A 13,123-nucleotide genomic window follows, 5' to 3' on the forward strand; every position below is an offset into this window, starting at 1 on the left:
ACAATCGGAGATAGCATGAGTGGAATCACCACAGTAAAAACATGGCCCATTCCGACGTCTGTGTTCTTGCCGTTCAGCTCTGGTCAAAGTCCTATCACATTGCATAGGCACAGGCCTATGCTCAGAGAATACGGCCATATGGTGCACAGCTTTGCGCTCACGCAAGCGCCGATCGATCTGAATGGCCAAGGACATAGACTCATTCAGACCAGCAGGCATAGGAAATCCCACCATGACATCCTTAAGGGCTTCAGAAAGACCCTTTCTGAAAATTGCCGCCAGGGCACACTCATTCCACTGAGTAAACACAGACCACTTTCTAAACTTCTGACAATACACTTCCGCTTCATCCTGACCCTGACACAAAGCCAGCAAGATTTTCTCTGCCTGATCCACTGAATTCGGTTCATCATAAAGCAATCCAAGCGCCAGAAAAAACGCATCTACATCATGCAATGGAGGATCTCCTGGCGCCAGGGAAAATGCCCAGTCTTGAGGGTCACCACGCAACAAAGAAATAATGATTTTTACTTATTGAACGGGGTCACCAGAGGAGCGGGGTTTCAAAACTAGAAACAGTTTACAATTATTTTTGAAATTCAGGAACTTAGATCTATCCCCAGAAAACATATCAGGGATTGGAATTCTAGGCTCTAACATCGGATTCTGAACCACAAAATCTTGAATGTTTTGTACCCTTGCAGTGAGATGATCCACACAAGAGGACAGACCTTGAATGTCCATATCTACACCTGTGTCCTGAACCACCCAGAGGTTAAAGGGAAAAGAAAGACAAAACACACTGCAGAGAAAAAAAAATGGTCTCATTACTTCTCTTATCCCTCTATTGAGATGCATTAATACTTTGGGCCAGCTGTACTGTTATGACCTGGTGGTTAGGAGCACCCGGAACGACCTGATGGTTAAACTCACACAGGACAAGCTCTGGGAAGTGGGAGCTCTGCTGACCGCAACCCCTAATCCTATCACACAACTAGAAATAGCCGTGGAGCGTACCTAACTCTACCTAGACGCCTCTTCACAGCCTAAGAGCTAACTAGCCCTAGAGATAGAAAATAAAGCCTACCTTGCCTCAGAGAAATACCCCAAAGGAAAAGGCAGCCCCCACATATATTGACTGTGAGTAAAGATGAAAGTCACAAACACAGAAATAAAACAGGTTTCAGCAAAGGGAGGCCAGACTTACTAAACAGACTGAGGATAGGAAAGGTATCTTTGCGGTCAGCACAAAAAACTACAAAAAGACCACGCAGAGTGTGCAAAAAGACCTCCGCACTGACTCACGGTGCGGAGGTGCCACTCTGCATCCCAGAGCTTCCAGCTAGCAAGGCAAAATTATGATAGCAAGCTGGACAAGGAAACAATGAACAAATAATTAACTAGCAGGGACTTAGCTTCTGCTGGAGTAGACATGTCACCAGAAAGATCCAAGAGCGAACTGAACCAGTACAAGAACATTGACAGCTGGCATGGAGTAACGATCAGAGTGGAGTTAAATAGAGCAGCCAGCCTAAGACTAAACTAGGTCACCTGTGGAAGGAACCTCAGAACCAGCAGCTCCACTCACAGCCACCAGAGGGAGTCCATTGACAGAACTCGCCGAAGTACCATTCATGACCACAGGAGGGAGTTCGATAACAGAATTCACAACAGGTGTCCCAGTACTGCGGTCGTTGAACTTCTTCTGCTTGGAATTCTGGGATACGGTGACGTCTGGACAGAACAGGAAATGAAAACATTGCAAGGCAATTATATAAATAGATATGAATAGTATGTTGTCCAAATCATAAATGTTGTGTACAGTACAGACCAAAAGTTTGGACACACCTTCTCATTTAAAGATTTTTCTGTATTTTCATTGAGTGTAGATCTCAATGGAACTTGTCATCTGATTCATGCCCCCAACCTCACCCACCTACAATTACAAGTCTCTCACTACATGTGATAACACCTGTCAAACTGGTGAAGCTGGGGGAAGGGAGGAAACACCTCTTGGACTAGTCACCTTGTTACCTGCTGGGCTATGTGTTTCTCTGAAAGCAGCAGGATTTTAGATAGCTGCATAGATGTTTGTAAATAATGCAGCCTCTGATTCCTCATTCATTCTGCCTGTGCTTCGGGCAGCATGAAACAATTGTCAGGTTCCTTCTAAATACATTTCACGTTTTACTCCAGACCCTTTGTGCTTAGCATGTCATGTTCAAAACTTTGTCCAACTGCTGTCCCTGTAATCTGTTAAGCACTAAACTAAGATGATCATTTTTCTGGGTCACCCATTTTCAGATGTATTCATCTAGCTACAACATTTATATAATAACTAATCCACATGAAGATGCATCTCATCCCACAATGGGGTCTAATACAGGTGGACATTAAGGGAAAAATCCTGAAAAGATTCTCTTATGCAACCATTTACCAGGATGTGACTATACAGTACAGACCAAAAGTTTGGACACACCTTCTCATTTAAAGATTTTTCCGTATTTTCATGATTATGGAAATTGTACATCCACACTGAAGGCATCAAAAATATGAATTAACACATGTGGAATGATATACTTAACAAAAAAGTGTGAAACAACTGAAATTATGTCTTATATTCTAGGTTCTTCAAAGTAGTCACCTTTTGCTTTGATGACTGCTCTGTACACTCTTGGCATTCTCTTGATGAGCTTCAAGAGGTAATCACCGGGAATGGTCTTCCAACAATCTTGAAGGAGTTCCCAGAGATGCTTAGCACTTGTTGGCCCTTTTGCCTTCACTCTGCGGTCCAGCTCACCCCAAACCATCTCGATTGGGTTCAGGTCTGGTGACTGTGGAGGCCAGGTCATCTGGCTTAGCACCCCATCACTGTCCTTCTTGGTCAAATAGCCCTTACACAGCCTGGAGGTGTGTTTGGGCTCATTGTCCTGTTGAAAAATAAATGATGGTCCAACTAAACGCAAACCGGATGGAATAGCATGCCGCTGCAAGATGCTGTGGTAGCCATACTGGTTCAGTATGCCTTCAATTTTGTATAATTCCCCAACAGTGTCACCAGCAAAGCACCCCCACACCATCACACCTCCTCCTCCATGCTTCATGGTGGGAACCAGGCATGTAGAGTCCATCCCTTCACAAAGACACGGTGGTTGGAACCAAAGATCTCACATTTGGACTCATCAGACCAAAGCACAGATTTTTACTGGTCTAATGTCCATTCCTTGTGTTCTTTAGCCCAAACAAGTCTCTTCTGCTTGTTGCCTGTCCTTAGCAGTGGTTTCCTAGCAGCTATTTAACCATGAGGGCCTGCTGCACAAAGTCTCCTCTTAACAGTTGTTGTAGAGCTGTGTCTGCTGCTAGAACTCTGTGTGGCATTGACCTGGTCTCTAATCTGAGCTGCTGTTAACCTGCGATTTCTGAGGCAGGTGACTAGGATAAACTTATCCTCAGAAGCAGAAGTGACTCTTGGTCTTCCTTTCCTGGGGTGGTCCTCATGTGAGCCAGTTTCTTTGTAGCGCTTGATGGTTTTTGCCACTGCACTTGGGGACACTTTCAAAGTTTTCCCAATTTTTCGGATTGACTGACCTTCGTTTCTTAAAGTAATGATTGCCACTCGTTTTTCTTTACTTAGCTGCTTTTTTCTTGCCATAATACAAATTCTAACACTCTATTCAGTAGGACTATCAGCTGTGTGTCCACCAAATTTCTGCACAACACAACTGATGGTCCCAACACCATTTATAAGGCAAGACATCCCACTTATTAAACCTGACAGGGCACACCTGTGAAGTGAAAACCATTTCCGGTGACTACCTCTTGAAGCTCATCAAGAGAATGCCAAGAGTGTGCAAAGCAGTCATCAAAGCAAAAGGTGGCTACTTTGAAGAACCTAGAATATAAGACATAATTTCAGTTGTTTCACACCATATAATTCCACATGTGTTAATTGATAGTTTTGATGCCTTCAGTGTGAATGTACAATTTTCATTGTCATGAAAATACAGAAAAATCTTTAAATGAGAAGGTGTCCAAACTTTTGGTCTGTTCTGTACCTCTCTCTGTGTAAATTTTTCACCTGTATGTGGATGGTAGAAATAATCTCCTTTCAACATGTTGCTACAACAGGCACAGCCCAGACAGGGAAAAATACTTGATAAAGACCTATTGCAGGCCGAAAAGTATGCTCTACGTGGCGGAATAAAGCTCCTTTGAAATTCAACACCTGGGTTGGATGCTGATCTCATTTACTTTGACTGGTGCAAATGACAGAGTCTCACCCGCTGGCTTTATTGGGAATTATAACATCTGCAACTTCGGGGCTTCTAAAGCCAACTACCCCAACCAGTAGCACCCCGCTTTTGGCGGTCACCCACAGAGAGTAGGTGACCAGGTGACTTGATTGTCCCAGCTTGGGTTCTCCAAATGTTTCCATGGGTTCAGTGATGGGCAGTGGATCAAATCTGTATTCCTCCAGTCGGTGCCTTTGCTGCTGTACTCTAGAGTCTCTGAAAACAATGTACGATCCCACTGTTAGGGTATGTGCACACATCCAGGTTTTTTCACGTTTTTTCACGATAAAAACGCGATAAAACCGCATTAGAAACCGCAGACATATGCATTCTATCATTTAGAATGCATTCTGCAATTTTTGTGCACATGATGCGTTTTTTCCACAAAAAGACGCATTGCGGTAAAAAAAGCAGTATGTTCATTAATTTTGCGGATTTTCTGCGTTTTTCCCGCTATTCTATTCATTTAGGAAAAAACGCACAAAAAACGCATTAAAAACGCGTCAAAAATGCAAAAAAAAGCATGCGGATTTCTGGCAGAAATGCGTTTTTACCGCGTTTTTCACGCGTTTTGATGCAATTTTTGTGCGTTTTTTTTTTGAAATGCATAGAATTGTGGGAAAAACGCAGAAAATCTGCAAAAATAACGAATATGCTCATTTTTTTACCGCAATGCGTTTTTTTTCGCAGAAAAAAATGCATCCATGTGCAGAATACATGCAGAATGCATTCTAAATGATAGAATGCATAATGTATGCGTTTTTAATGAGTTTTTATAGTGTTTTTAGTGCTAAAAAAATGCGAAAAAACCTGAACGTGTGCACATAGCCTTATAGCTTATGGCTCTTATTCAGGCAACAGGATTGGGGGAAGGTGGGAGATAATCCCTCATTGTTCGAGTGTACGATTAACCTGCATACTATGTCCTTCTAGGTTTTGTAGAATAATCAGCTTTTGTTCAATTTACCTGCGTCTTTGTCCTCCAAGGTTATTTAGAAGAATAAATTGTATGGGCTGATACAATAGATAAGGCCTTCAACAAATCAACAACAAGTTAATATACAACAAGAGTCAACATGCAGTCTCATATGAGCAATGGCTTATATCTCTTGAACTGCTGAATAATATGTCTGGCATAATTAAGAATAAACACTGTGTCGTCACAACTTCTTTATAAAGATTGCAATATTTTTTTCCACCTTATTTTATGTTCTTTACTCTGCTAAATATACAGGATAAGTTCCGAACAGTTTCCTATACTAAAAATAGAGTCATGTTTAGGAGTAAATGGTTACAGAAGTAAATCTTTAATACTTGCAAGTGCACTGAAAATTTAGTACAGTTGGCATCTACTCAAAATAGAAACACTTAAACGATTTTCTGTTCTAACCTTTTCTATTTTTCTTCCTTAGAATCCAACACAGGTTGGGACAGCATTACAAGTTTTCTACAACCTGGGAGCTCTAAAAGACACCATTATCAGTGTGGTGGATGGTTATTGCACAGCACTTGATGAGAATATCAACAATGCTCTTGATATAAAGATTCTAACACAAACATCACAAGCCGTCCAGAGAGGTATGAAAGCAATTTTTACCACTTTTACAGGCAAACATTTCATTACAGCATTGTAGCAAACTGTGAAGAATGAGTGTTTATCTTGCAAATGTATGCCTTTCTATTTTTTGCACTGTATTTTTTTAGATTTCTATTTTGTACGCTCAGCATGAAATTTGAAACAGTTGCGTTTGCTTCAGGTTGAGATCTTCACACACAATTCTCTTTTCAAAAATGTATTTCTATTTTTGTGATCATCTTGTTATCGAAAAGCTGCCACAAGAGAGTAAACGTTACCTATCTGCCAGACAATTTACGGTGTTTTCAGTAGTGTTTCTTCCTGCAGTTATATATAATTAGCCTTTTATATTTAACTAGTATGTTCTATACTTTTTTTTTTAGCATTTAACTACTGTACTTCTTTCAAAGTAAAAAATAAGACATGTTCCTTGAAGTCTTTCGTTGAAAATTAATTTCCATCTTTAAAAGGGGTTGCCTCACTTTCAGTCATCAGGAGCACACTGCTCCCCTGCCTGGCCTCCTGATTTCTCGAGAACAGTGCCATCTTGAAGATTGACAGTTTGGGCCAGCGGCATGGCTGAGACGCTTTCTCTTCGCACACGCTCTGATGCAGGAGAGCTTGCCTTCGCAGCATCACTTTGCTGGCTGAGTCATGAATCATGTGCAAACATTTAGCAAGTATGTGCTTCTTGGCTAAAAAACAGCCTTTTGAAGTGCCAAGTAATCTTGTAAATTATAGAGTTAAAAATGTCTCCATACTTGAGAACGGAGAGGAATTTTAATATTGGGTAAATTGCAAATTTGCTTGTTTTCTTTTACAAAAACGTTGAAATTTTACCAATTTAATAAGATAAAACAACCCGTAAAAACACCAGATCAAATATTACAGTGGGGAAAATAAGTATTTTATACACTGCCGATTTTGCAAGTTTTCCCACCTATAAAGAATGAAGAGGTAATTTTTATTGTAGACATACTTCAACTGTGAGACGGAATCTTAAAGAAAAAATCCAGAAAATCATATTGTATGATTTTTATATAATTAATTTGCATTTTACTGCATGAGATAAGTATTTGATGCAATAGAAAAACACTTGTATGGAGCAAGACGGCACCTTCTAGTCGGTCACACCCAATTGACGGTCGCATCACTAGTCGGGGTGCAGCCTCACTCAATACAAGTGATTTAACTTTTATCTCTTAACTGGTATATACAGGAAAATTGGAGCACTGTGTTAGAAAATTAGAACTCCGACCACTCTAAATTTCTGTCAACTTTAGGAGAAACATGATTCAAGCATAATAATTTGTTTGACTGAAATTTAATGTGTTTACTGGTTTATAGTGCTTGAAAGTTTGTAAACCTTTTCAATTTTACATATTTCTGTATAAATATAACCTAAATCTACATCACATTTTTCACACAAGTAGCTAGAGACCCACGTTAAACAAGTAGTAAACATATGTGAACCTTTAGGTTTTGTTCTCTTTATCTACATTTAGCAGTTGTATGAAAATCTGACGTAGTTTTAGTTAAAATTTTATACAGAAATATGGAAAATATTGAAGCGTTCAAAAACTTTCAAACACCACTGTATATGTATGAACATTAAAAAAGGTAGAGAAAGTATGACAATGTATGTAATATTACAGTTCTTTTATTTTTGTATGTAATATTACAGTTTTTTAAATAAACTTAAATTAAAAAAATAATTATGGCAATGAAATAGAAAAATAAGACAATTTTCCAACAGACATGGTCATTGTTATTGCACTGCCATTCTTCTTAGTTATCTGCTAATGTCTCTTTTCCTGATGAAATAAATTCCAGAACATACCATGTGGATATGGAAGATTGGGCCACAGTATGATAATACTGGTATACTTTTGGTTATTAACCCCTTTACCCCCAAGCCTGTTTCACCTTCATGACCAGGCCAAATTTTACAATTCTGACCAGTGTCAATTTATGTTGTAATAACTCTTGAATGCTTCAACGGATTAATATGATTCTGAGACTGTTTTTTCTTGACATGTTGTACTTCCTAATAGTGTTAAACTTTTTTCAATGTTATTTGCATTTATTTGGTCAAATATCTGAAATATGACAAAAATTTTGAACATTTCACAAGTTTCAACTTTTCATTTTTATGCCTTTTAAACGAAGAGCTATGTCACACAAAATAATTAATAAATAACAATTCCCACATGTCTACTTTACATTAGCACATTTTTTGAAACATCACTTTTTTGATTAGGAAGTTAGAGGGGTTCAAAGTTGTTCAACAATTTCTAATTTTTCCAACAAAATTTACAAAACCTTTTTATTTACGGAGCATGTCACATTTGAAGTGACATTGACGGACCTACCGTCACATTTGAAGTGACTTTGATGGACCTATGCGACAAAAAATACCCAAAACTGACACCATTCTAAAAAATGCACCCCTCAAAGTGCTCAAAACCATATTCAAGCAGTTTATCAACCCTTCATGAGCTTCAATGTCAATGGAATTGAAGCAATGTGAATGGAAAATATTGACATTTTACTTTTTTCCATAAAAATGTTTTTTTAGCCCCAATTTTGTTTTGTTTTCACGAGAAAATGGACACCCAATTTTTTTGTGCAATTTCTACTGAGAACGTCAATACCACATATGTGGGGGGAAATTGCTGTTTGGGCACATGACAGGGCTCGGAAGGGAAGGAGCACCATTTGCCTTTTTGAATGCAAAATTGTCTGTATTCAAGAGCTGACACCGTGTTGTCTTTGGAGAGCCCCCTCCTGTGCCTAAAAGGTGGAAACCCCTCACAAGTGTCCTCATAGAATTTATCTAGATGTGTGGTGAGCACCTTGAACCGTCAGGTATGTCACCGAAGTTTATAATGTTAGGCCGTGAAGATAAAAAAATCAAATGTTTTCCACAAAAATGTTGGTTTAGCTTCAAATTTTTTATTTTCACAATGGTAACAGAAGAAAATGGACTAAAAAAAATTTGTTATGCAATTTCTCTTGTCTATGCTGATCTGGGTGAAAAGTACTGTTTGGGCACATGGCCGTCCTTTGAAAGGAAGCAGTGACGTTTGGAACATAAACTTTGATGGAATGGTCTGCTGGTGTCATGTCGCGTTTGAAGAGCCCCTGATGTGCCTAAACAATGCCCCCCCCACACACACAAGTAACCCTATATTGGAATTGATCTCGTATTTTCCTAGTATTTGAATTTTATAATGTGGTGGCATTATACATAAATTGTGTAGAGTGCATCAGATTGGCATACATGAGTTGTGTGGATAGCATCACGTTGACATGCATAAGTTGTGTAGAGTGTATCAGGTTGATATACGCAAGTTGTGCAGAGTGCATTAGGTTTACATGCATAAGTTGTTTAGACTGCATCAGGTTGGCTTATGTGAGTTGTGTACAGTGCATCAGTCAGTGTTATGTAATTCAGAATAAATGTAGTAGTCCATGAATGAGTAGTAAACTCTGATACTCTTTCACATACTGACCAGGTGTGTCGGGCAGGTGTCACACTGATAAATGGTGTCCTTTCATATTCCCCTTCTGTAACACATTTTGCACCTTTTTTGCAACTTTCCTCTCTTTGCAGGTTGAGGGATCTCACCGGGTAAATGTCGCTTTGGTACAACAAGGGAACCTTCAGATAGGAAGGAGTGGGCACAAGTACTTCAGAACTTCCATATATTAAGGCCTTGATCACTACCTCCTGGAACTGAGGAAAGGTCCTGGTCTGGCCTGCACATTGCACAAAAGCGTTATACAATGCCATCTGTATGCTGTGCACCGCTGGCTTCTTGTACCACACCTTAGATTTTCTTATGACACTCTAGTGCTGGAGTACTTGGACAGAGATATCATCTCCGCCATCTTCTTATTGTGCCCCAGGACACAGTCTGGTTTGGTGACCTGTGTAGAGAAACCTCGTAAGCTGTGGGGGTGCTGCATCTCCATGTATAGTGCTCAAGAAAAGGACATCCCTCTTGTCTTTGTACTTGACCACCAGCATGTTGACGCTGCATTGGGCTCTGCTCTCACACTTTCTGAGCTGCTGCCCAATTAGTGTCCTAGGGAGTACTCTCTGATTTTTGTGCACAGGACCACAAGCTGCGGTAGCTCTGGCAGAGAGGGACTTGAAGAGTGGGATGCTGTTATAAAAGTTATCTACATAGAGGTGATAATCTTGATCCAGAATTTGGTGTTGAATCCGAGTGTCCTTCCCTTCAAAAACCCTAAACCTGTGGGTGTATCTTGAGGTACTCTCGAACAGCTTGTAGAGTTTAATTCCGTACCTGGCCCTCTTACTGAGCAGGTATTGCCGGAGTTTGTCTTCCTTTGAAATGTATTAGGGATTCATCTATGCAGATGTCCCTTTGGAGAATGTACACCTCAGCAAACTTCTGAGCACTTTAATCTCAGGGATTACATTGTGCATTATCGATGTAATGCAGAAATTTGTGGATGGCCTCAAATAGTCACCTGAGCATAGCCATGCAGAACAGCGGAGTGTTAAATTAAACGTCGACACTCGAATATTGCAGAATTTCTGTCTTCTACACTATCCCCATGTGAAGAACAATGCCCTAAAACGTCATCATTTCTACGGAGTCTACAGGGGTCCAGTTGGAAAATGATGAAGTGGGATTTTGGGATAGAAATTGTTGGGCGTACAAATTTGTCTGGGGTATCTTGAGATCTACAAAATTGTCAGAGAAAAAGACTTAGAAAAAATCAATTTCTGTGAGGCATGTAGTGTAAAATTGGATTCCTGATTGTGCCACAAAATCAGGAATCTGATGCTCATAGTTTTCAGGAGGTGAGGTCCATAGGGGGTCACTAACTGTGGGTGATGGCTCATTTTCTGTCAAGGGGTATCTACGTGACGGTTCAGTGTCACTTGAGGAGGAAAAAAAATGAAGGTTGTATCCTCTCCCTGATTATACATGTCGGAGGCAAGGAAGGCGTATGTCTCCACGGCTGAATACCGTGTTTGGGACTAGTGGGACGTATTCTCACAACCTGTGTGGTGTGTGCGTGCCAAATTTTATTTTATTTGGTTCAAGCATTTGGTGTAAACTTTTTTTTTAAATTAAATTTTGAATAGAAGAAAGGAAAAAAAATAGAACTACTAGATGAAAAAAATCTAGAAAAAGATATAATAAAAAGGATAATATAAAAATTGTGTAAAGTTAAAAAACTTACTGAACGGATGAGTGTAAAAGTAATTACTGTGCACCCGCAACTAAATTACACTAATCGTTATTCTATGCAGCAGAAAAAACTGTAGTATTATTTCTACAAGGTTATTCCACTGAAAATCTGAAGCTACAATTACTAGATGGACATCAGTAAAACCAAATCACTGCGCTCCCGTAGCTATCTGACACTAATTTAGCTTATATATTATTAGAAAAAAATATGTAGTATAAGTACTACAAGAATTTTACACTAAAATTCTCAAACTACAATTAGTAGATGGACGTCCTTAAAAAGAAATTACTAAGCGCCCTCAGCTATCTGACTCGGATAGTGATTATATTTTAGTAAAAAATACTAAGTACAAGTCTCAAAGTACACATTAGTAGCATATTCAAATATTTATACATCCACTATTCCAAACCTCAATAAGGGTATACATCATGTATGCTACGTATGGCGGACTATATAGAGATAGGCCATTCGTTATACAGACTGAAGCAAAAACACACGAGAAAACAACGAACAATAGGCCAGGTATATTGAAAAAGGTATAACAAATCTTTATTTAATTATATACAATAAAACAGGTGAAACAGTGAGTGTCCCTACAGGACATGTATGTTAATAGAGTCAGCATAAACGGGACATGGGAGGTCTGGTGTGAGTACCTACAAAATTGTTCATATATAATAGCTCAATATGCTATATTTCAGTACTAACAAATTATAGTCCCCATTCATATATATAGTGAGCAAAGCAAAAACCACTGTATTTGATATTCCTCCATACAGGATAGTATAGAACACAAAGGAGATTATTCCCAGTATTCAAATATTATAGGGTATCGCCATTGTATTCTTACCAGATAGATGGAATGCAAACGCCCAAATCTTTATGAGGGGACACACCAGAGCCTTCCACGTCACCCCGACGCGCGTTTCGGCACAGCCTTCGTCAAAATACTGTAGTGTAAGCGATTTACTAGAGTATATTTTTACTGTGGATTACACGGTCCCTAATCTAGTTTTATCAACTAATCTAAAATTTATTTTTTTTTTTACATTTTTCACGTTGACACTAATCCTGACTATATTCAGTGAAAATACTGTACTAGGCACTAAATACTTTTGAAAATTTTTACTGTGGATTACACGGTCCCATATCTAGCTCAGTCAACTAATCTAAATTTTTTTTAATCCTTTTTTTCACATCACAATCTAACACTAATCCTGACTGAATTCAATAAAAAAATTCTGTTAAAAAATACTGTAGTAGACACAGATAAATACAATATATTTCTACTGTACCTAATTTAGCCCTATCAACTAATCTAAATTATAATATTGATAATGTGTGCAAAACTGTAAAGCGCTGCGGAATATGTTAGCGCTATATAAAAATAAAGATTATTATTATTATTTTTTTCCATACGCACACTCAAACACAAAAAAACAACAACTGGCGTGGTGATGTGGGAAACTGATCAGCGTTCAACGGCTGCTGGACGCACGTTTGTTGACCAAAGGGGGAATAAAGAAAAATAGACTGGAAAAAAAAAGTCCTGGCCAAAAGCGAGCACAGACGCTGAACAGTGGTCTGCGTTACTGATCAGGGGCTCAGTGGCAACCGGACACACATTTGAGTTTATGATTAGGGCCGTTGTTTTGAAAGGTGAAATTCCTCTTCAGGTTTTTTAGCAGAGCTCTGACGGTTTTGTTGTAAAATTGACTGCTATGTGGAACTGCTTGTAATTTCTTCCACATTGACTGTTGCAACTGCCCAAAAACGGCCTCAAAGCATAATGCTGCCTCCACCATGCTTCATTTAGGGTATGGTGTTCTTTTGATGATGTGCCGTGTTTGCTTTGCGCCAAACATACCTTTTGAAACTATTGTCAGAAATTTTAACCCTAGTCTCATCAGACCATAACACAGTTTACCAAATGCTTTTGGAAGACTTCATAAAGGTTTTGGCAAAGCACAACTTGGAATTTTTTCATTCTAAGTAAAAGCTTTTGTTTTGCCCATCACTT

At 39.0% G+C, this 13,123-nt stretch overlaps 1 protein-coding gene across 1 annotated transcript in view; it reads left to right on the forward strand.

Annotated features, from left to right (window-relative positions):
- Nucleotides 1-13,123, forward strand: part of COG5 (component of oligomeric golgi complex 5) — a 477,042-nt gene that overhangs the window by 282,676 nt on the left and 181,243 nt on the right. Inside the window, exon 8 of the mRNA XM_069765057.1 lies at nucleotides 5,705-5,870. Within this exon, the coding sequence (XP_069621158.1) occupies nucleotides 5,705-5,870 (166 nt within the window). The remainder of the gene's footprint in view (nucleotides 1-5,704; nucleotides 5,871-13,123) is intronic.

The sequence above is a fragment of the Ranitomeya imitator genome, chromosome 4 (genome assembly GCF_032444005.1).
Source record: "Ranitomeya imitator isolate aRanImi1 chromosome 4, aRanImi1.pri, whole genome shotgun sequence".
Taxonomy (NCBI): domain Eukaryota; kingdom Metazoa; phylum Chordata; class Amphibia; order Anura; family Dendrobatidae; genus Ranitomeya; species Ranitomeya imitator.